A 23,914-nucleotide genomic window follows, 5' to 3' on the forward strand; every position below is an offset into this window, starting at 1 on the left:
AAAGAAAAGAAAAGAAAAGAAAAGAAAAGAAAAGAAAAGAAAAGAAAAGAAAAGAAAAGAAAAGAAAAAGACAACTAAGTTCACCAGGAGAGGACAATTCCATGTGTCAGTAGAGGCTTGGAAACAACCAGCTGCTAGAAAGGTCCTGGGGTTTGGTGGGCTCTGTGCTGAAGGTGGGTCGACACTGTGTTCTCTCTGGAAATAAACTGCAAACTGGGCTGGATCCAGTTTTTTTTGGAAATCAATGTTCCCCTCTTCTTGGTTTGGCACTACTGAGGCTGCACCTGCATTTCTCTGCCAGCTTTAGGGACAGAGAGGGGGGTAGAGAAACTGGGAGAAACTGCAACTGCTCAAAAGGTACTCACAAATACAAAGGAGAGAAACTCCTCTTGTTACAGACAGATGACATAACAAGAGGAAGAGTTTGCAACTTGAGAAGTTAAAATGATTCACCGGAAAACTTCATCATTTGGAGGTAACGCAGCAGCACTGGAACATGCTGATCAGAAGTGTGCAAAAATCCCATTTTAGACTCTGCTAGACAAACCCATGGCTGACCTGACCTAGTGCTGGTTGTAGTCCTGCTTCTAGAGGGAGGTTAGACTAAAAACCTGCCCTGAACTTCACAAAGTAGCCAATAAGACATGCAGCCATCTCTTCCTATCTGTTATTTTTCATCCTTTCCCAGTCCTTTATTTTTTTTAAATTCCTTCATCCCATTTTCAGAAAGAAAAGAGGACGATAGAAAAAAAGAAAAAAAGGCAAAAAAGGAGAGTTTGTAAAGGCTGATACCTTTGCAATGAAAAGAAACAATCCATAGAATTATTGGAGAAAATCAGACCAGATAATTTACACCCTATAGCACAAAGTTAAAGATATTGGCATAAGAGATTTCCTGTTATTCATCAACTTGCAGTTCATGCTTAACTGCCTAACAAGGAGTATCAGGGCATTAGTCAGTGCCAGCATCACATAGATGGGAAATGGATGTTCCCATCCTACTCATCACATGATGGAACTGAGCACCTCATAAAAATAATCATCACTGCACCACCGACATCCGTGGGACATCTGCTTGTCCCCTCCAAAGATAACTTAGAGGTTTGTTTTTTTTAATCATCCCTCAGGTTTTTTTTCACTCTGTTTTTAATGTTGCTTTCAGTGCCCTTCTCCTCCCCCCAGAATCTCTCCTCTCCTGCTCAGTGGTCCTCTGGAACCATCACCACGTCTAATTGCTCCTGTTGACCACGCTGATTACTCCGGGTACCTTTCAGCAGTAAAAGCCTTGCATTTGCTTCCCACCCCTTATAAATCAATTCCCTCAAAAGCCTGTTTGTGCAGGAGCCCGAGCTCTTTTCCCTCTGATGATGAATGTGCTACATTTTTCATCGAGACGGGCAAAGCAGGAATTTCGGTGCAGTGTGCACATTTCGCTACCGCAGTGCAACGCTGGGGGAAAAACAAATGAGCAGCAAATCTGGCCAAATAAAACCTGGATGGGGTTGTTTAAAATAAAAGGGGATGAGAGAAAAAAAATTAAAAAAAAAAAAAAAAAAACAGAGCTGCTTTCAAAGCAGGATAGTTTCTTTATTATTTATGTATAAACTTCATAAATGTGCCCGGAAACCAAGAGTATGGATGGGGATATTCCCTATTTCTGAGAATAGTTAATTCTTAACCCTGAGAATTTCCAATTAACTAATAGATCTCTTTGCATTTGTTGTTGTTTTAGTTCTCTGCACAGAAAATGTTGGTGATGGCTGGGACTACACCTCCCATGATGCTGCTTGGCCCCTCTTTTTTGCTGAGTCAGTCCCTGCGGGGAATCCCATGGCAATGACTCAGCATCACATGTGGAATGGGATGGTGTCCAGCCTCTGCAGCAGAGTGGTGGCACCACAGGGAATTTATATGTCAGACATCTCTTTCAAAAATGAAACTTTCATTTTTCCGGTGTTAAAAAAAAATAAAAATCCCATTTTCATCAGAAAGCAATATTCTTGGGAAAAAAAAAAAAAAAAACAAAACCACAAAAAAGAAACAAACAAATAAAACCCCACCTTGTGACTTGATCAAAAGGGGTTTGTTTTTTTGTAGATTCAGAATCACAGAATTGTTTTGGCCAGCCACACTAAAATGCCAAGAATAAGGCAGTGTTATTGTTCTCAGTTTGCACAGGAGCAATGAAGCACAGGGCTAAAAACCTCTGAGCTGATTCAAAGCAGCATCAGTTCACTGCAGCCTCCTTGACTTTGAAGACGCTTTCCCAAATCACACCAACTCTTGATTTGCCCTGCACGATTTTTTTTTTTTCAGATTAACAGGGGATCCAACACAGCCCAGAAGCAGAATACAAATGTTTTAGGCTATCACCAGCTTCCTGTGCAAACGGTGTTTGCTTTCAGAGCACTCGTGTGCCTTTCAGTCCACTTTATTGGAAAAGCCTTCAGATGTCATCAGAGATTTCTCCTCTGCTGTTCATAATGAAGAAAATCCTCTAGTTATTGGGAATATTTATTAAAACAAAGAAGCAAAACACTAATACTACAGTCTTTTGTGATAGCAACTTTCATCTCAGAGGATAAGTTCACGCATGATGCAACAAAGTGATGAATGAGATGCAGCAGCTTTAGACATAAAGATAATCACTCCATCTAGCCCTGCAAAGCCTCCAGCCCTGGGTGGAATATGGCTAGAGCAGAAATTGCACTGCAGGGTGTCGCTTTAACCTGGCAAATGAAAAATACCTTCCCCCCCCTTGTAATCTCAAGAGGAGGGAGGCTGAATATAATGATCTACCCCAGTCTTTGCTTTGGATCGAGTGTAACAAGGACAGAATGTCACAGTGAAGGAGTCACAGTGGGGCTGTAACTCCTCCCTCCATAGGGCTCTCACCTTCTCAGTGCCTGGGTTACACCTGGAAGGTGAAGGGGTTGATGGGTGGTAGCCAACTTTTGGCTCTTGAGCATCTTGTGGGAAGATCCTGTGCCAGAACTAACTGGTAACCACGTAACCAGTGGCAGAGCTGTGCTGGCAGCTACTGCCTGTAAGTCTGACTTGTGTGGGATTGAGGGGGCAGAAGGTTCTGAAATCCACATTTCTAGTTTGCCACCCCATCCATGAATCCATAGAAACCCACGGAAAATATCTGACTTTTTCAGCTCATGACCTGCTCCTGGGACTGCCCCAGCCCTGTGCTCCCCAGGGTAGGTGGGGGGACCTTGTTAAGATGGTCATCACCCTGGGGCCATGAACTATGATTGACTCTGCCCAGCTGGGCACCAAGTTGACAACATGAGTGGGACACAAGAATCTGTGCAGCAGCAGAGACACCAGCAGGGTCCACATGTTGAAGTGGAAACATCATAGCCTGCTCCATTCCATCCATTAAAGGGATTAAAGTGACCTTCAAGGTGAAGAAAGAAATTGCTGCTATGAGAACTTGTGAAGAAGAATCCTTCAGTGCCTTGAGTGGAGCTAGATGGTCCTTTCCTCACAGTTTTCTTTCCCAACATGGAGACCTGGACAGTTATGACAATAATTATTGAAGAAAATGTGTTGGAAAGTAACCATTTAGCACGAAGGGATGAGAGTCAGCACAGGGACAAGTTCTTGATAAAGTTCTGCTTAGTCCTGTGTGGCTGCAGGGTAGGCAGATCACTTGCTAAAGGAAAGGATACAATTCACTGATAATGTTGCTCTTTCCTATCTCAAGCCCTTGAAGGTGAGTATCTAACGAGTACCACAGCACTACTATGGGTCAATACTACTACCAGCAGCATCAAGGTGGAACAAACTCTGCTGACACCCCCAGCCTCACCCTGGGAGAAAGTGGAGGAAGAAGAGAAATGTCCCCCCCAGCAGATATCAGCCCTGTAGGAGAGAGAAATCATTTTCCCTTCTCCTGTCTGTCTCAAATGCGGTGTCATCTGGCCGGTACCTTCCCCCTCTGAATTGCCTTTCACCAAAGCAGAATAAATCATTCATGCAAATCTGAAAAGCAATTTCTGCATCATTTATACTGTGGAAGTTTCTCTGTAGAACTACTAAAAGAGAGATTCAGAGCTGGTTTGGTATGAAAACAAAAATCAGATTTTTAATCGAATAGTTCAGTGGAAAATATCCCTGTACATACGTGTGGTGTGTGTGTTCTTGCCTGTGCACGTGTTTAAAAGGTACTCCCTTAAGACTAAGACCATGGCTTCAGTATTTTCCATTTTTTTATGCAAACTGGAGCATTATATTGAGAGAATATAAGAGAGAGAGAGAGAGGGAGAGGGAGATTCTTACCTGGTATAATCTGACACATTTTGTTTTGCAGTAAATTAACTGGAAAACGAACTTTGCTCGGTTACCTGAATTCTCCAGATCTTTATAGGCTTCTGTCCAGGTCTTGGCCATGTTTGCCAGGGTGTACTCCATGATCTGGATGTCGGTGATGGGGCAGTTGCACTGGGGGAACTCCTCGGAGCACTGGCAGCCGCACTGGCTGTCCCGGCAGATGTACTCGCCCTCCCCGTTGCACATGATGTAACTCAAGGCAGACTGGACAAACTTCTCTTGTAAATACTGAGGGAAGATGATCTGGAGACCTGGCAGGGAAACAAGAGGGACGTGGGGGTGAAAAAAAGCAAATTAAGAAGTCAGTTCAGGTATTTGTTCTTTGTTTCAAAACCTGTTTCGTTGACAGCTTGGGAAAGTGATGCTGAGGAATTAAAAGCTGCTGGGGTATTTATCTTGGAGTTGTCATGAGTAAGGAAGATGGGGTACAAATTGCATGTTTCCAGAGCAAGTAGAGAGTTAGCTGAGAGCAGAGAGACAAGTAACTTCCCCCTCACCAACACCCAGTCTACTCCCTTCATCCCATTCCCAGATCCCAGTACAGTACAAAGCCCCTGAATGCAAAGGTGCTTTATCCCCTGAAACCAAGTGCTAGTTCAGAAGTGATGAGCATTGTGCAGCTCTGACCTGTTCTGAGAGAGACTAAATGGGTTTGGTACCACAGAAACAAGGAAACTACGCACTGAAAAAGAAAATAAGAAAGAATGGAAAACAGAAGAAAGGAAAATAGCCCAGGGAGGGATTTGTAAAAGACCCTTGCAGAGTTAAGTGCCCAGCTCCCACAGCATAAATACAGGAGCTGGCTACCTGAGCCTTTGCAGCTCGCTCCCTGCTAGGAAGGCTACTTGCCAAATCCTATAAAAGTGCAAATGGATTTAGTGCCAGTGATTTCAGTGGTGCTCTGAAGATTTACATTAGCAGGGAGATTTATCCCCACGTCCCCTTCTCCACTGCCAGTGTTTGTGTACCCACCCATCTGTGCAGGCATTAGTGTAAATGTACCCTTGCTCAGGTATCAGAGGACATGCTAACAGTTTAAGTGTTTGTCCTGTGCACAGTGTACATGTTTTTCCACCCTGTCCTCCTCCAGGCTCCCTACGGATCTCCCTGAGGATTCACAGCTGTTTTCTTCTACCTGGCAAGTCCTGCTTGTCAGACTCTGTCAGCGTCTGTGGTGCACGAGGCAGATGACAAGAACTCCGAGCCTGGCCCGCTTGCTTCCTTGTGAAGGCCCAGGGATTTTGGAGTGGCAGCTAAAGGAGTTTATGGCCTGACCAGCAGCCCTGAGCTCGGCAGTGCTGAAGGCGCGCGGGTCAATTATCCATCTGTTTGTGGTTCTGCTGCACTGAGTTCCCGTGTCCGTGGCTGACAGCCCAGCCGAGTGGAAGGGAAATCACACAATAATTCAGGGGATGAGAGTGTGCAGGAATGGCAAAAAGGGCCGTGACCCCTTTCAGGAGCTCAGGCCTGTCTCTGATGGGCCATGTTCACCTCAGACAAGAGGAAAGCAGCGGGCAGTGACCCCGGGACCCCCATTACCCTTTTGCTTTTGGATCCAGAGAGACACCTCAGCCTTGATGAGGTCCCTGTGGAAGAGCAGATTTTGGAAGGATCAGAAGGCTCTGGAAGGCACACAGGGACCTGTGTTTCCTCTCCCCCTGGGCTCTGGGAGCACCATGCCTGGTGGCACTGAGCTGCCCCTCTGCCTGACCCCATTGGCAGCCGAGCGCGGAGCAGGGGCAGCTGCTGGGCAGGATGAGCACGGAGCTCCCTCCAGCTGGGGAAGATGTTTGTGACCCTGGCACAGGAAGGATTTCAAGCCTGGCCTTTGGAGGCACTGTGTCTGCACAGATTCTGCTGCCTTTCCTATGGTGGTACTTGGGACAGGAGGGAACAAAGAGCTGACCTGTCTACAGCATCCCTGCAAACACCTCAAAACTGGCTGAAGGAAGATCAGCCTTTTGAGATCCCCTTGGTCTTCTCTGAGATGTTTCTCAGCAAGAAGCTCATCTTTCTTCCTGCTGTCTTCAGGAAGTCCTGAAGATCAGCCTCTTTTTGGGATTTTAGTGATAGGACACAGTGGAGTGGCTTTAAACCAAAAGAGAGTAGGTTTAGATTGGATATCAGGAAGAAATTCTTCCCTGTGAGGGTGGGGAGGCCCTGGCACAGGTTGGCCAGGGAAGCTGTGGCTGCCCCATCCCTGGAAGTGTTCAAAGCCAGGCTGGACAGAGCTTGGAGCAACCTGGGCTCGTGGAAGGTGTCCCTGCCCATGGCAGGGGGAGTTGGAATGAGATGAGCTTTAAGGTTCCTTCCAACCCAGGCCATTCTATGATTCTATGAATTATCTGAAGCAAACACCACAGAGGGATGGTCCCTTGTCAAACCTTCATACTGACATTAGAGATGGTCCCACCTGCCAGGATCCAAAACTTTCCTTCAGGATGGAAGGAATGTGCAGTGCTGTTGGAGAACTGATCCACAAAAGGGGCTTGGAGAGCCTGAAGGCTGCTGCACTCACTGAGCTTTCAAGCTCACAGGAGAGTGGGGCTGGACTTCTTGATGTGCACTGACTCTTTACTCATGGTTCAAGTCCCATGAATACATTTTTCCACTCTGCTTCCCAGAGGAGCAACCTGCTCTGGCCTCACCATTTGAATATGACCAAATGACCTCGGGCTCTTCACTTCACATATTTTCTCTTTGAATTTTAACTTGGATAACAGCATGACAAGCTGTTTAGTCCCAGCTAGAAATGATCCTGGCTTTGGAGATTTTTTTCTTTCTTTTTTTTTTTTTTTTTTTTTTTGGAGGGAATAAGGTTGAAAAAAGCAACTAAAATTTCAGGGAAAGCATTTCCCATTGCAAGGAACATCCACTGTGCATCTCAGCACATGCAGAAACATGAATACCCTGTAATCTCCAAAACATAAAGTGGTCCCATCCTTCACTGCAGTGCCTCATGTGGATGCTTGCTTTTTGCCTATAAAACTCGTGGCTTCTAAAAAAAAATAACATTTCCAGAATAACCTCCTCTTGTAAGAAATAATCTCGTGTTTAAGAGGTAATCAGAGCCCTGTACACTTAGCACTGGTTCAACAAAGCACTTATATAAATGCTTAACTTAATCAGGGAAGCAGTTTTGCTGGAATCCACCATTACCTGGAGCTTTAACACGCAGCACATACTCAGATATGTTCTTACAAAAGTGACACACAAATCCAGCTGCTCATTGGAACATGAGTGTGCATAGTCCAAACACAATAACCCTGACTTTAAAACTACAAACATGCAGTAAGGATTCCACGTGACTCGGATCTTCCAGGCCAGGAATTTCCTTGGGGAAGAAATCAGGAAATACAGCTGTGCCCGCTTTTCCATATATATTTTTATATATATACACATAAATATTCACACATTTCTCATCATATCCAGACAAGGGCAGATTCATATCAATATTTTTGGTTTAGTGTGGAGCATCCTAGTGACTAGGTCTTAGCAAGATATTTTACAAGCACTGTGCCAGCAGCATCTCCCTCAGTCCTGGCACCCTCATAGTTTGTACATATTTCCCTACCGTGCCCAGTGACTAAATATTGCTGAAATTTAGTGGATTTGGTTGTCTTTTTTGATTAATCTTTTCAGATCACTGCTGTGGATGTTTCAGTTGCCACCTGTGAAGCAGGAAAGCTGCAGTCCCAAGGACTACGACAGCACACCAGCCCCACAGAGCAGCTTGCAGCTGGCCATGGTAGCTGGGAAAGCCCTCTATCAGCCATGACCTTAATAAACCACCCCAGAAATGCTGTTTTGTTCTCCAAGAAATGTCTCTGAATGTTGTAAACCTTAAAAAAAAAAATTACATTTAGTCACAGAATCATAGAATCAGCCGGGTTGGAAAAGATCTCCGAGATCATCAAGTCCAACCTTAATCTTTCAGCCTTGCCTGCTCTTAAAGCAACCTCATGTCAGCAGCCAAACAGGGGGTCAACCTGGTCTCAAAGACCGAGATATTGGACCATTTCCATGGGGAGAATCCCTCAATCCAAGCCAGGGGACACAAGGAATGGGCTCATCCCCAGCAGAGGCTCTGGAGCTGAAATCAGATGCAGAAGGGAAGTTTGCTGGTGATCAGTGTCAGGCAGAATATCTTAGTTTTGAAGATATTGTTCAGGAGGAATTCTGCAACTCTATAATGCAAAAAGTTCCTCCTTTAAAATTAAGAGCAGCACAGATTTGGTACAGGTTTGTCTTGGATAACTACAGGCAGAATATGAAGTGTCTGACAAGGGAACATGTCCTTAATTCACCTAGAAAAACTATTAAAGAGAGATGTTTGCCTTTAGACTGTATATAAAAGGCTTCCTGCATTAAAAGAGGTAAATTTCCCCAGCTCTAAATTAGAGCTATTTGAAACATTTTCCACAGAAGAGTTCTCTGTTGAAAATGCAGTTTCATTGAAGCATTTTGTGAGAGCATGTTGACTCCAAAAGCACTTTTGACTTTCTAAATGTATTTTTTTCATACTTCCTCATCTCGCTTCACTGCAAAGCTGAAATGTTTGTCATTACTGTTCTGCCCATCTTGGCAAAAGCTCTAATAGTAATTGTAATGTAAATACTAACATTATATTACCATATATATTATAAATATATATAATATATCTCTATGTATATTTTTATATATGTATAATATATATGGTATTTATACATATATTGCAATATAATATTAAATATGGTAATATATTTAATATTGTATAGTTATTGTACATAACATTATATATTATGCATGGTATTATATTACCATATTTGATGTAAGAAACTACCTAATATGCAATATTTCCTGCTTAATGTTGCAAAGTTTAGAATAGCACAGAAGGATTTTTACCTCATTGAAACAGTGCTATGCTCCAATATTAACATATACTGTCAGTAACAGTATTGATATAACAGGGGATGTCTCTGGAATTTTAGTTTCCTGAGACTTTTGAAAATATTCCTTTTTCCCCCTCAAATTTTCTAATTTAAGCCTCGGACACTTGTCCTGGGATCACAAATTCCCATTTCCCACCAGCCTGCTGTAGAGCTGCTGGAATCCTCCCCTCCCATGCTCTGGTGATCTCCTTTTCCAGGCAGCTTGTGGATCATCCATACTGGAGGTGGAGGCAGCTGAAGGGATGGTTTCCTGCTGGTGGCAGGGAGAGGAGGATACAAAGTGCGAACAACTGGAGTCCCCTGTGAGATCCTGGCCCAAACCAGGATTCCTCAGTGCTGTGCTGGGAGGCTGCATCACCACACAGCCCTCCTCACACACAGGACAGGGATCTCAGTCCAGGGAGGGATAGGAAAAAGTGAAACCTTCTGTGATCTGTGATCAATATTGTTATATACACCCCAGTGCATGTAGAAACACGCTGGGTTCACATGGATACTGGTTTACAAATTAGGGATTCTTTCTGTCCCAGTAACCACAGGTGCAGAACCAAACACCCTGCACTCTCCTCCCCTGGAAACTCCAGGCTGGCTCACCCTCCCAAACCCTTTGTGCAGGCATGAAGGTAACTTAGCTTTGGTTCATAAAATTGTGGAATCATTTGGGTTGGAAAAGACCTCCAAGCCCATTAAATCCAACCTTTGACCCATCACCACCTTGTCACCCAGAGCAGAGCTCTGAGTGCCACGTCCCGGCCGTCGCATCCCCTAAAGGGCAGGGCTTTGACACCACGACTCTCAGGGCTGGGCGGCAGCAAGTTCAGGAACAGAAACTCTCCCTGTCATGAAGAAGCTGCTCTTTTATTGAGCCAGGCTCAGAGCTGAGTGACACCAAGGCAGGAACATGGATTTCTGTCAGCAGCTCATGCTCGGCTGCTAATCAGATCAGAGGGGACTCGGTCACGATCCATTACCTGCTGCAGCCCTGTGACTAATTCCTAATGAGCCTTCTCAGAGCAGAGGAAGGATCCTGGGTAATTATCCCAAGAATCGCACTCCAGATCAGGTGGAAAGCTCAGGTGTAGCTTTAAAGGTCACTTTGTTCTATTAGGAAGAGCTCCTGCCTCCCTTCCCTCGCTCTGTCCCTTGGCTTGGCTCTGGGCTCTCTCTGCACTGGGTTATGCTGTGAAGCTCCAAAAAACCCACATCTGCTTGACCCCCCAACGTCCTCTGTCTGCTTCCATCAGAAATTACAGCCTCATCCACCTTACATCCTCTCTCTCTCCTAATTTTTCCCTCTTCCTCCACCTCCTTCCCCCTCCCTTGGTTTATGTCCTCTCCTGAAGGATCAGATAGCCAATAGAGGTCTATTGATTTACCTGCTTCTCTGCCTATAACCCGAGCTGCCTGCTGATTTAGCTGTTTACCCAGTTATCTGATGTGTCATCCTTGGGTTTTCATTACCAGCAGCCACCATCAGAGTACACAAACCCTCTCAAATTGCTTATTGTTAATTAGGTAAGAACCAGAACTCAGTGGTTTGGATAATCACTGGAAGAGAGAAAACAACCTGCCTATTATTTTTAAAGGCAAATAATAACAACAATAATAATATATCCACAACATTACTTAGTAAATGAAACCCAGTTTCTGTGAAACCAAAGATTAAAACAGCACTTGCCAAATTATACTCAAAGCGGAAGATGTAATGTAGCCCATTCATCTGAAAAATTAAAATTTGTGCAAGTACAAGGATTCCAGAAATAAAACCATCTGGGCAAGTGAGCAATTAAATCCCACATTTCCTTATTTTGTCAAAAATTTGGGAATAACCTTCATAAATTACACGCCCAGTGAATTTCCTCCTTCTACTGAAGTTGACTTCTTGCTAACCAGCATGTATTTATTTATTAATTCAGTCATGACCTCTATCTGTTGACTTTTGGACTAGCTCCCCAGCTGGGACTGAAGCCATGGCTTCTAGCATCCAAATAAAACCTCAGTGACTTTTCCCAAAGATTACGGTCATTAGAAAGTCCCAAAAGCTGATCTGCAAAGCTCTTACACAAATCAGCAATTTGGGAGGGACAAAGAGACACAATGCTCCTTCAATATTGATGGAAAAGGTCACTTTTTTTTTTTGTTTTTATTAGTGTATGTATAATACACAGAAGTTCATCAAAATTCAATGGCAGGGGCACCCAGATACTTCACTGGGGTCCCTTTAGCTCAGTTCTTGGCAAACTCTGGCTCTGCTCTGCTGAGCATCCTGTGAAGCCTCCAGAAGCCACTAATCTTGCTCCAGGGAACTTACAGCCAAGGCAGAATCACAGCAGAGAAGGGGAAAAGGCTGGGAAGAAGGGCACCCCTGTCTCATCTCAGCCCCCCACTCCACGCCCCTTGTTGCCACATCCCTCGTTCCTGAGCCCTACCTTGCAGGTGGAGTTTGCTCTCAGTGCTTTGCAGAAGGACAGAACTCACAGAGTCCAGATTGTCGTAGCTGTTACAGCCCAGGGGGCCGGTCCGAGTTTCTGTTACCTACGGAGGATGCAGAAAAGAGAGAGTGTTCCCTTTGACTGCAGCACCACACCTTCCCCAGGCTTCTTCAGACCTTGGAGCACAAAGACTCCTTGTCACCAGCTGATACAACCCAAAACACATCTTCCCTAACTGGGGAAAAATGCCCCACCCTGGACAGACACAGCTCGTGTTTGGTGCACTCACAGGCTGGAGAAGGAGAATGAAAACGTGCCTGCTCTCTTTATGGTGCTGCTCGTTACTCTGGGCTTGGCAAAGGGATCCTGCAGATTGATGCTTCTCATAGAGGATCTCCACTGGAGAACATCAGAAGCCAGTAGAGGAATTATTCCCTGGCTTCTCTTATTGGAAAGGGAGAAACAGAGATGGATTGCCAGCCCCCAGTGGCGCCTGGTGCTCCCATATGTGAACACCATCCTTGTGCTCAGGATAGATGGAGGCACAGATGACCTGCGGTGCTGTTGCTGTTGGTTTCCAGCCATGGAGGAGAGTTGCCCTTCTGGAATTCACCATGGGTGATTATCTGCTGTCACTGTTTCAATATCTCAATACAATTTCCCATCCAGAAGGGAACAGGCTCAGCCATGAGACACCACAGAACAATAACGAGAGCTGAAACCTTTCAGAAATGGCTAACAATGACGACTCCATCCACATCACCTTCCCTGGAGTGAACTCTGCAACAATAAAATCCCTGCCCAGTGTAGGATGATTGCTTTCAGAGAAGGCAGCCTTTGTCTGCAGAGCCATTTTCCCTATTTTGTATTCTCTGAGCAGCTTCCCTTCCTTCCTGCTGCAACCCCCAAGCTGTCTCAGTCCGCTTCATTCCAGATGCCTCAGTAATGCCACACAGAGTTTTTTGCCTTTCCTTGTAGTAAATTTGGCTGAGAGATGTTTAGCAGTCTTACACCCACAAGAGAAAAATACTTCTGGGTTGCACAGGGTTGTTCATTTCACAGACCTGCCTTTCCCTTCCAACCTCCATCACTGATCTGGGTTCTCTGCTCCCTCTCTCCCTTCCAGAAGTCACTGTCAAGTTTAGTGGAGTGATATATCCTACATACAGTGGAGTGGTTATATCCTACATAACCATCACACTGAGTGCCCACCTCTCTCTGGATATTACTGGATATATTACTGGCCTTGGGGAAATCAATTCTTCAGTAAGGTCCATAAGAGAAAAATTTACCCTGGGAACAAAACAACTCGTGACCAAAAAAGACACCGCACTGGGCTGGCAAATCCCTGCAGTGCCAGCGTGGGCACACAATATTTCTCTTCCTAAGGCAAGAGAGAGTACCTTGATTGCTCCGGTAGAGATCTGGATCTCATGGAGTCTCCTCATGGTGCCATCACGGTCCACAAAGTAGGAGGAGGCGAGCTGGTGCAAGGCTTCAACGCTCTGCGTGGCGTTCCCTGACTTCCTGTCGAGGCGGCTTTTGTCCATGTACATGGTCAAGGCCTCCTCTCCTGCAGCAGAAAGAAAAGCAGATTTCAGGCTGCCAGGCAGGGTCACTTCAACAGGAACAAATGGTGTCATTTGTTGCACCTAAAGAAAGAAATGTCCGACACCAAAAGTGCTCCTGAAGGAATCCACCCTTCCTCACCAGCACCAGAACCCCAGTGTGATATGTGTGAGCCTTCTCTATTCAGACAGAAAGCCCAGGTCCACCACACTGGTAGATCAGCTCCATTGAATTCAGTAGTCAACATTTTGGGCATTTATTAGCCAGCAGAGCATTACTGCAAGTGCTGGAGAGGTTTCAGACCATTTATCCCACTCGAGGAACATTTTCTCTGTGTGTGGTGCCTCTAGAACGATGCTCCTGACAGGAAAAGATGACACTTTTATACAAGTCTCTGTCTGAGTTGATTTTTAGAAGGAATAAATAATGACTGGAAATAGGAGGCAGTTGTGTAGGTGGGTACAGAGGACAAACAAATGCTAGTTGTGCCTCTTCAGCTTCCAGAGATGACGCAAAAAGGAAAAAGAAAGGGAATGAGTGAAGGGGAGCAATCAGAGGAAAGAGCAAACAAGAAACTTAATTTAAACTAACCACCCTTCCTGCTTTCTTTCGCAGAGTCTCATTCAGGGAACTTAAGCAGAGAGTGAAAAATACTGTACAAGGTGAGGGACAACAGATGATTTTGTGTCAGTAACCACAGGGAATCTGGGAGTGAAGCAGTCAAGAACTGATAAACATCAGCAGAAACCTGAATGTAACAAAATACATCTGGAAAGTATATAAAGCTGAGGAGCAATATTTACCCAAAAGTTCAATTTGTGCTGGACGAGCCTGATAAAAATCCAGTTCATTCTTAACATAAGGCTGGCACTAAAAGAGGACTAAAAAAGGTGAAATGCCATCCTGCACCCTTGACATGTGAAACTCTGATTTTAATAAATGCAGAGGCAACTATGGTAGGAATGTGCCATTTCTACATAACTCTGTTAATGAGAAGAGTGGTACCTGTTCTGATTTGATAGATGAACCACTGATGAATCCACTGCCTCTAGCAGTGATAGCATGATCAAAAAAAAAAATCTATGACCATTTCTAAGGCCAAGAAATAGTTTGTTCTTCATCATTTTTGCATAATTTTTTTAAGAGAACAAGGATTTACTTTTCTTTAGCATTCTTATTAGTTGAAATTGTTTGATTCTTCCAAATTATTTCTTTAATTGCATACATGAAAAAAAAACCAATAACCCCACTAAGCCCTCCCCCTCGCTTTCCCTGGAAATTGTCCAGCTTTTATCTGGATGCCAAATGCCTGAAAACAAACCAAAAATATTCTGGCTGAAAATCAAAATATTTTCGTCAGATTTCAGTTTTCTCAAGCAATAGTTACGTTGAGGATTCAGCCTTTGGCTTTGAGAGGAAAAATGGACACTTTTTTGGTGGAAAGAAGATACTTTTCATCGAAAGAATTGATCAGTTGTAATCTTCTAATTGGCTTCACAGCAGCTAAGTGGAGAAGTTTAGCACGTAAAACTTTCCCTTTAATATTTTGTTAAGAATAACAGACTGTCCTTTGAGCATGATCAAAGTTGTGGTGGTGACAGTATCACCATTGTTGCTGCTCACAAAAAACACTTTCCCCAGAAAACGACCAGCTTTGATTTCCTTTACCACCATCAACATTATTATGTGTCGAGCACGTGAGGAGACCTTGGCAGGGATCAAGGCTCTGCCACATCAGGCTCCATCCACACAAACAGAAAGATAGTCCATGTTCCAGAGAATTTAAACCCCCGTGTCTGATGAGGCACAACAGGGGAAGGCAGCAAAGCCACACTGGGATCAGTGTGAGGAACAGCCCTCACTGCACCCCAGGTGCCTGTGCCATCAAACCATTCTCAGGTTTCATCTCTTGGGTGAGTTCCTCAAGGGGATTTGAGGTTTTGTTTGGTCAGTTTTCACGAGGAACCCCTTTGCCACCAAAAGGACACTGCATGGCAGTTGGACAAGGGGCTGGATCAATGTGAGAGTGTATTTTGAGCTAAAAGTTTTGTATCTCTCATGTAACAGAAGCATGGAGATGCAGCAGAGAGAAATGAGGCTGTGACAGGAGAAGGAAGGCCTGGGATAATTGTCCCCTTAGCTGTGATTCCCAGAGGAACTTGATGGATCCAGCCACCATCTCTTCATTGATTCTGCCAGTAAGTGTAAAAAACAGCTTTTTCTGGAAAAAAAGGATGCCTTTATTGCTAGCCAAGGCACAAAAATCAGAACCTTTTTATTCCAGTCTAGTCCATTTCCAGTAGAGGAATGCTGAGGCCAGAGGGCAGGCAGGAAGCCTGGATTGGATCACACCAGGCAGTAGCAGTAGTGCCACATCACCAGGAGATCCACCATTTGATCCCTGGATGACACAAATCAAGCCCCGAGAAACTCAACAGAGGACAGAATCCTGTGCTCTAGGGCAGTGGGGATCAGCGATTTCCCCCAAAAAGCTGTCATTTTTTCCCTCCCTGAGGAAGGAAACAGAAAAGTAAAGCCCATGAGCCATGGTGCTCTTCCTGAGGGATGAGTACAGCCCCTGGGAGTGAAGGGTGCTGAGCAGAAACACTGCTGCTGGAAGCCTATTCCACGTGGCTGAGTGCAGCCCTGGAAAAGCACAGCATGCCCAGGGAGGGGGCACATGGGAAAGCAACTCTTCGATCAGGAGAGGTTAACAGACTTTTCCTGCATTATTAAGTCTTAATTTCTCTTTTATTAAGCGGGTGCTGTGTTCGAAGTTGTTTTTCCTTTAGGGCTTTCCCTGCAAATTGCCTCTGTGTGCTCCATCCCAGAGCAGGGGTGCCCTCAAAGTGACCCTTTCACCAATCCCGTCGTCAGAACTAAACCGGAGCAGGGCTGGGTTTTTCCTGGGCTCTGGGGGGATGCTCGGTAGGTCGAAAGGCAGCAGAGCAGTTCCTCCTGTGGCCACGTGTGAAAAGAGCTGCTGTGTTCAGGTGGGCTGGGCTGAGCCATCACCCCCCTCCTGGGGGCCCTGCGACAGCTGGCGTTTAAAAGGCAAACAATTTCCTGTGTGTTTGTCACTCGTTTGCAACATAATAAGACATCAGGCGGAGTTAGAAACAACTGTAACCCAGGGCAGAACGCCTGCGACTTCTCAGAGGTCTTGGGAGAGCAAGTGTGCCAGGATGTGCCTGGTTTTATATCCCAGTGGTCTTGTTTAGCCCACAGACTGTGATCAGAGTGTGTCCTCTGTGCATAATGCATGCCCAGCTTCATCTGCATCTACCCTGGGACTGCCATTGCCAAGATAAATCTTTCTTTTCTCCCCTGCCATTGCTCACCATACTCTGGGCTGGTGGAGCATTTAGCTCTCCCCTCCAACACCAGTTCTCCTTACAAGTCTCTGCATATTTAAGATAGCTGTGTTGTAAAATCAGGAGGAGAAACAAGCCCCTGTGAATAATTTACGACCTCACCCAGGCAAAATTAAAAATATATTTTACCATCAAAGGTCTTTGTTATTTCAAATTTCCACAGATGTGAGTGGCAGGAAGAAAGAGGCACGTCGATGGAAAGAACAGTAAACCCAGAAAAAAAATATCTCACTTTACTTGGCTGTCTTGGGCTCTGTAAAACATGGTCCTGGAAAGTGATTTCCTCAATAAAAAGCAGTTTATCTTTACGCAGACTTCATTAAGGCCTGATGCAGGCAGTCACTTGTACTCTTCAGTGCTTGGAAACCTGGTTCCTCCCACATTTCTTGCTGATGGAATGGACTGTTTGAGTGCCTGGACTGGAAGAGCAGCCCGAGGATCTTTGAAGGACGTTGCCACACCAGAGGCCATTTGACTTCAGTGGAACTGAGCCAATTTACCTACCACCTAATTTGTGCATGAATCATATGCACACATCTAATCTCATCTCTGTCTCATCCCGGTGTCTGCAGAGTGCTTTGGGAACAGACAGATGGCCAGAAATTCCTCAAAGTTCACCACAAGCCTCACAGTGTGCAAAGGCTGGAGGTGAGGTACGTTAGAAAAAGCAACAAACCACACTCTGTGCTAAAATTAAGAGCCTTTACCACTGCAGAATGCTGCTTAGAGAGAGTTGCTCTCAGAAGAGAGGCATTTAAATGAAAGAAAGGCACAACCCAAGAGGGTAAAGGAATAGTAAAAATAATACAGGAGAGGGAAAAAAAAATTCAGCAGCAAATATCAATAGGAGCTGCTGATTTTCACCCTTCCCGTGTTCAATACTCATCACTCAGAATGTTTATGCAGCAGCCCCTGCTCAGGGGTTCATGGCCCTACAGTGCTCCCTCTGATGTCATCACTGACATATTCTGTGTGCACTGACAGACCTCTCTGCAGCCCTTCCCTATACATTTTGAATTTTACTTAACTGCTGCTTTTTCAAAAGCCTACTCCATGTTACTTGTGCATCCAGCACAGGCCTTCTCGGCCATCTCTTCCTCTCTGCCCATGCTCCCTGCCCAGCTCCTTGACCTCCCTTTTCCTGGAGCTCTTTAAAATTCCTACAGTTCCAGCAAGAAAAGGATGTTTTTCCCCTTGTGTTCAGTTTCAGTCCGTGAAAAAGAGGGATTGACACACTCTATTGTCAAGGTAAGGACAGTGGCACAGGGCTGACAGCCAGGCTCCTGGGCTGAGTGGCACATGTTTCTCCTGGCACACATGGGCACACACACGCTGCTGTCAGAGGGGCACAGGTACACACACAGCACAGCTGCTGAACTCACACCCTGTGCTGTGAATTCTTTTGTACTCTGGGGACTTTCACAGTGTCTGACAATGAGCTGCATCCTGGCCCTGTGCCCCCAGCCAGCTCCCACGTCATGGCATGGGTTTGGAATTGCAGAGTGGTTCAGGTTGGAAGGGACCACAGTGGGGGTCATCTGGTCCAACCTCCATCCCAAGCAGGATCAACCCAGAGCACATGGCACAGGGTTGTGTCCATGTGGTTCTGGAGTATCTCCAGTGAGGAAGACTCCACACCCTCTCTGGGCAACCTGTCCAGTGCTGGGTCACTGCACAGCAAAGAAGTTCTTCCTCATGTTCACATGGAACTTCCTGGGCATCAGTTCCTGTCCATTGCTGGGCACCCCTGAGCAGAGCCTGGTCCATCCTCTGCCCCCTCCCTGCAGACACCGACACACATGGATGGGCTCTCCTCTCAGTGTCTCTTCTCAAGGCTGAACAGGCCCAGCTTCCTCAGTCTTTCCTCATAAGAGAGATGTTCCAGCCCCTTCATCATCTTCGCAGCCTCTGCTGGACTTGTTCCAGGAGCTCCGAGTCTCTCTTTCGCTGGGGGGCCCAAAACTGGACACATTTGCGGTGCTGTCCAGTGCCTTCCCCACCCCATCACCTCACCACCCCCATCAGAACACAGCCCAGGTTGCCACCTACCTCCCAGGGTGGCAGAGATGAGGATGTGGGTGCCGTACTTTTTGATGATGGTATCGATGAACTGCTGCGTGGTGGGTCTCCTGCCCAGGAGGCGGATGCTCCTCTGGAACTCAGGCATGAGGGGCAGTGGGTTGTGGAGCAGGTCCCTCCTCTCGATGGCTGTGTTCCTCACCTTCCAACGGGCAAACTCCCTGTGTGACAGCACAGGAACACAGCAGGGGTGAGGATTCCAGTCTGGAGGGGCAGGGAGAGCCCCCCAGGGCAGGGAAGGAGGGTGGAGAAGGGGACAATCCTGTTGGACACCCCCACATGGGTACACACACGTGAGGCCACAAGGTTAGGCAGGGTAAAAGGAGGAGGAGAAGAGGAAAAGTGAGATATTACTGCACAATAACAACACACTTGGAGGATCAGGGCGTGGGCTGATGAGGTGGTGGCCTTGGAGTCTCCAGAGATGTCTGGAAGAGAGCTGGATTTCCCTACAACAAAAGCAGGCAGATCCTTTCACCATCACACACTTTGGGGTCTTACACTTCTCCATAAAGCAGCAAATTCTGGTCTTTGTCAGCAGAAGAGCTGGTCAGAGCACAGATCTCACCCAGTCTGATCATTGTTATATCCCTGTTGCCCACAAGCCTTCCTTTTGCAAAGCAGAGCTGAAGGAAACACATTTTGTCCAAACATCTTAATCTTTCAGCACCAGGAGTACAGCAAAAGATCATTTTGAAAACCAATTTCTGAGATAAACCACGTAAAAGGATCGATGCAGATATAAGCAGAGGCCAGGATGAAAGTGGAGGTTTTGTTTGTTTGTCTTAAAAAAAAACAACCCAACCAAATAAAGTGATTCTCAAATCCATGCTTTCAAACTGAGAGCAACTGGGGGAAAAAAAATATAAAGTTAATGTTTGCAAAAGCAGCTCTTTATTGCAGGTATCCATTTTGAAACGACACAGAGGGAAATGCCTGGAGAAAAGCTTGCACACCTGCAATCTAAAACTCAGGCCTCTGAAACACATCACCAGCTGAGCACCTGAAAAATGAGAAACCTATTAATGTCCTTCAAAAAATATTGAGCAAGGCCTTCTTAAAAGCAAAGGATATTTTTCACACCTACTCTCCTACAATGCACCTGCTCTATCTTCAGCTACCTCCCAGATCATCAACTCCCAAGCTTCTCTGTCACTTTTCATTCACTTAGTCCTGTTGCTTGGGTTTAAGACAAAAATTTTATTTAAGGGTGTTGTGGTTTAACCCCAGCTGACAACTCAGCCCCACACCTGTGCTTGGTCACTGCCCCGTGCTGGGATGGGGGAAAGGTTGGAAGGATAAAAGTGGGAGAACTTATGGATTGAGATAAAAGCAGGTTAACAGGTTAAGGAAAAGGTGCACAGACAAGCAAATCAAAAGAAGGAATTCATTCCCTACTTCCCATCACAGGCAGGTGTTCAGCCATGCCCAGGACAGCAGGGCTCCGTCACGGTGACTGGGGAAGACAAACACCATCACTCTGCACATCTTCCCTTCCTCTTTCTTCCCCAAATCTATGTGCTGAGCATGAGGCCACATGATGTGGGACATCCCCGGGGTCAGATGTCCCATCTGTGTCCCTCTTGGAGCTCCTTGTGCATCCCAGCCTGTTCACTGGTGGGGTGGGATGAGGGGCAGAAAATCCCTGCACTGCTCAGCTGTAGCTAAAACATCCCGGTGTGATCAGCACTGTTTCCAACACAAATCCAAAACACAGCCCCACACCAGCTACTATGGACAAAATTCAACTTTCTCCCAGTGCCACAGAAGAAATTTGATTAACTGAATTCTCTGTGAATGGCCTTGTTTAGCATTAGTGGCTCAGCATTAGGCAGCTAAAGCAGTTGAAGCTTTTGCCTGACCAAGAGTAAATTTCTTTGGGAAAATTAATGCTGCTAAGAAGAAACTAGCTGAATTTAGCAGATAGGAGTGGAATGAAGATAATTCCAAGGAGACGATTCCAAGAGAATTAAGAAACTTCAGAAGAAGGCCAGCCCAGTGTCAGTGAAAAACCATCAGAAATCAAGAGACCACCGACCAGAATTAAGTGACTGGACTTGTGGTCAGACTTGAGGATTGGGTGATGGTGATACAGGTATGAACTGGGGTAGGGGTCCCTCTCTGGAGGGACCCAGCTCCAGCTGTAACCTAAGAACCAATAAAAGACTAATTGGAAACCTTCAGTCAGACTTGACATTCCCAGCAGGATCCTGGGGTCGAAATATTGCTTTTTTTTTATGCAATAATCCATAACATCCAGTCAAAACCAGCACAACAGGAGTGACAACACCTGGCACTGACACAGCACTTCCTATCAACGTGTGTCAACCTGCATGACAGTCCCACTTGGCTGGCAGAGCACCCCACATGCAGGCAGATTTCAGAGGCTTAGTTGCAAAGCCAGGATCACAAAGCAGATCTTTTTTTGCCCAGGTTGATTCTACAGCCAGTCCACCCTATGTGTGTGAGGTTATTTGACTTAAGGCAATTATACATGTATTTATTTTGATTGAGCCCCACCACAACACCCCATGCTGCCTAACAGCAGTTGTATCCATTAAAACAGCAAAGTGCCAGCTATTTACTTCAAAATACTCCTTACACCTGAGATAATGTCCCCTCTGCAGCTCCCAGGCTTCCACAAGCCAAGTCAAAATGCCAAAACAAAGCACACCTCTTACTACATGATTAGTCATTAGTGTCAGACCTTGAGATCCACAGAAACATCCACCTTTCCTAGAAAAACCTCGGTCAAAAGGCCAAAAAAACCCCAAACTCAAACCAAAATAAACCTGTTAACTAGGGTATTAATACCAGGAGTGACAGAACCAGGCCATTGTCTCCAAAGAGATCTGCAGATAACAAATATACAACAAATGCCCATATATTCCCTGTATGGAGAAGAGTGTTTTCCCTGCTGTCCCAGAATTGTGTAAAAGTCCACTGCTTGCAGGTCTCACAGTTGATTTTAATAATAGATAAAACCTTAAATATAAAGACAAATAGATTCTCTCTGTCACTACAGAGAGGTTGCTCTCATTCCAGACTAGAGTTGCAATCCCAGAGCTCACTACACAAGGAAATCCCCTTTGAAGAAGGAATGGTCCCTCCAGCAGTTGCACTGCACGGGAAGAGGCAGAGCTGGATACTAAAAGACAGGCAAAGTTTTACAGTAAATAGAGATGCCCATGTTCCCATCATAAAGATCATAACCAGGGAGCAGAGGAAAAATGCCATCTGTGCCTCCTCTTTAAAGAGAGGCTTATTGCTTCCTGTAAAACTCAAGCACATGTTTGCTCTCAGATTTCTGCTTCCTGCAGCATCAATAAAGTCAGGAGGGACCAGAGAACTCCAGAGCCAGCAAGGGCTGGGTAAATGTTTTCAGAAGGGGCTGGATAAATGCTTCATGTTCCTCAATAAAGTACAGAGAGCTTGGGTTTGTTGCTTTGGAATAGATAATTTAACAGCAAAAATCACAGAAGTTGAAACAGGCAACTGGTCAGATTGTCCTTCAGGGAAGCTGTGGCTGCCCCATCCCTGGAAGTGTCCAAGGCCAGGTTGGACAGGGCTTGGAGCAACCTGGGCTAGTGAAAGGTGTCCCTGCCCATGGCAGAGGCTGGAACAAGATGAGCTTTAGGGTCCCTCCCAAGCCAAATCATTCTAGGATTCTATGACACATCAACCCCCAAATCCTAGGAGTGTCTCCACCACTGTGTGGAGACAGACTGTGCAAACTGGGACCATGGATTGGAAAGCAATGGGCAACGAAGGTGGGAGAAGGTAGGAAAGGAGAATGAAAATTTGGCAGACAACATGTTCAGAGGGAAAGTGGGTTCATTTTTTACATCAGGTCCAACATCACCTCGTGACACCACAGACAGGAGGCAAAAACAAGAGTTTAAAAGAAATCACTGTCACATCTTCAACCTTTCCTGCTGCCAGGGGGTAACTCCAGTTCCCATTCCTGCAGCTGGTGAGCCCTGAGGAGAATCCACATCTAAAGCAGGATGGTGAGGGAGACTTTTCCCACTCAGTTCTCATTCACACCATCCCTCCCCTGGCCTTCCTGCTCCCAGGGCATAGCAGTGAGGTGAAAGCCCAGTTCTATTTTACTCTCCCTGTGCTTGGGATGTGTGGCTTTCCCAGCTGATGAGAAAAGCTGAACAAATATGTTATGATGAATAATTTATGCAACTAACTTAGATGTTTATCTTCTGCTCATAGAATATCCATGAACCAGTTGCAATTCCCTCTAATTTATGCGTTATTTGAACTTACTTAGGGAGATTTTTCAAGCTTTTTTTATAGGTTTTGCATAGTATTTGGCTGGGTTTTTTTTCCATAGGCTGTTGATTTGTGGGGATTGGAATCACAGGAGGGTGAAGTTTGGAAGGAACCACCAGTGGGGTCATCTGGTCCAGCCTCAATGGTCTAGCAAATGATATGGTCTTGTTAAGCTTCCTGTCTAATGTCTAATAATACATTTTAAATGTGGCTCCCTCAGTTCCAATATTTTACATGGAAAGCAACCCTCTAATTCCAGCAATTTTCCATGCAACCTATAGAACTCTGCTGCAAGATGCACCTGAGGCCAAGGTTATGGTACAATTTTGGAAAATAGACTTAACATTAATGGATATGGCTAGTGAAATAACTTAGAATTATTGAGGTCATTAAAAAAAAAAGTGCTATTTGCAGGGAACAGTATAGATCTGGCCTTAGGGAATGTTCCAGCCTGAAACTCCTGAAGTCTGTGAAGAAACACCTCCAAGACCAGGGTTTTTATTAGCTTTCAGCATTAGATTTAATTGCATTTTCTGGAGAAGCAGCTGCTATTGGCCAAAACTGAATTCATGGCACTGGGTTAGGTTTGTCACCACGGAATCTTTCAATCTGCTTTCCACCAAGGCCTTGGAATCATGGATGTGTTGAAGAGGGCAGTGAAACCTTTCCTCACAGAAACCGTTCTGGGATGGCACTTCACTGGCCATTGGTTCTCAGACCCGTCAGTGCCACAGCCTGGGACACAGGGGTGAGGTCTCTGCAGGTCTCAAGGCACTTTATAAAATAGAAATATTGCCCCGTTCCTCGCTCAGATTCCAGGTGAAGAAGATGCAAAGACTTGACCAGGATTAGGGTGGCACCCCGTGGTCCAGCTGGGATTAGTGCAGAGCCCTTTGACCCTCAG

At 45.5% G+C, this 23,914-nt stretch overlaps 1 protein-coding gene across 1 annotated transcript in view; it reads right to left on the bottom strand.

Moving 5' to 3' along the window:
* The window catches only part of BRINP1 (BMP/retinoic acid inducible neural specific 1), a 91,729-nt gene that overhangs the window by 10,442 nt on the left and 57,373 nt on the right, over positions 1-23,914 (bottom strand). Inside the window, exons 3-6 of the mRNA XM_017810416.1 lie at positions 18,697-18,887; positions 13,108-13,277; positions 11,702-11,807; positions 4,356-4,592 (exon numbers count right to left, since the gene is read on the bottom strand). Coding sequence (XP_017665905.1) covers positions 4,356-4,592; positions 11,702-11,807; positions 13,108-13,277; positions 18,697-18,887 — 704 coding nt within the window. The remainder of the gene's footprint in view (positions 1-4,355; positions 4,593-11,701; positions 11,808-13,107; positions 13,278-18,696; positions 18,888-23,914) is intronic.

This window comes from Lepidothrix coronata, unplaced genomic scaffold (assembly GCF_001604755.1).
Source record: "Lepidothrix coronata isolate B3197 unplaced genomic scaffold, Lepidothrix_coronata-1.0 Scaffold28, whole genome shotgun sequence".
In the NCBI taxonomy this organism is placed as follows: domain Eukaryota; kingdom Metazoa; phylum Chordata; class Aves; order Passeriformes; family Pipridae; genus Lepidothrix; species Lepidothrix coronata.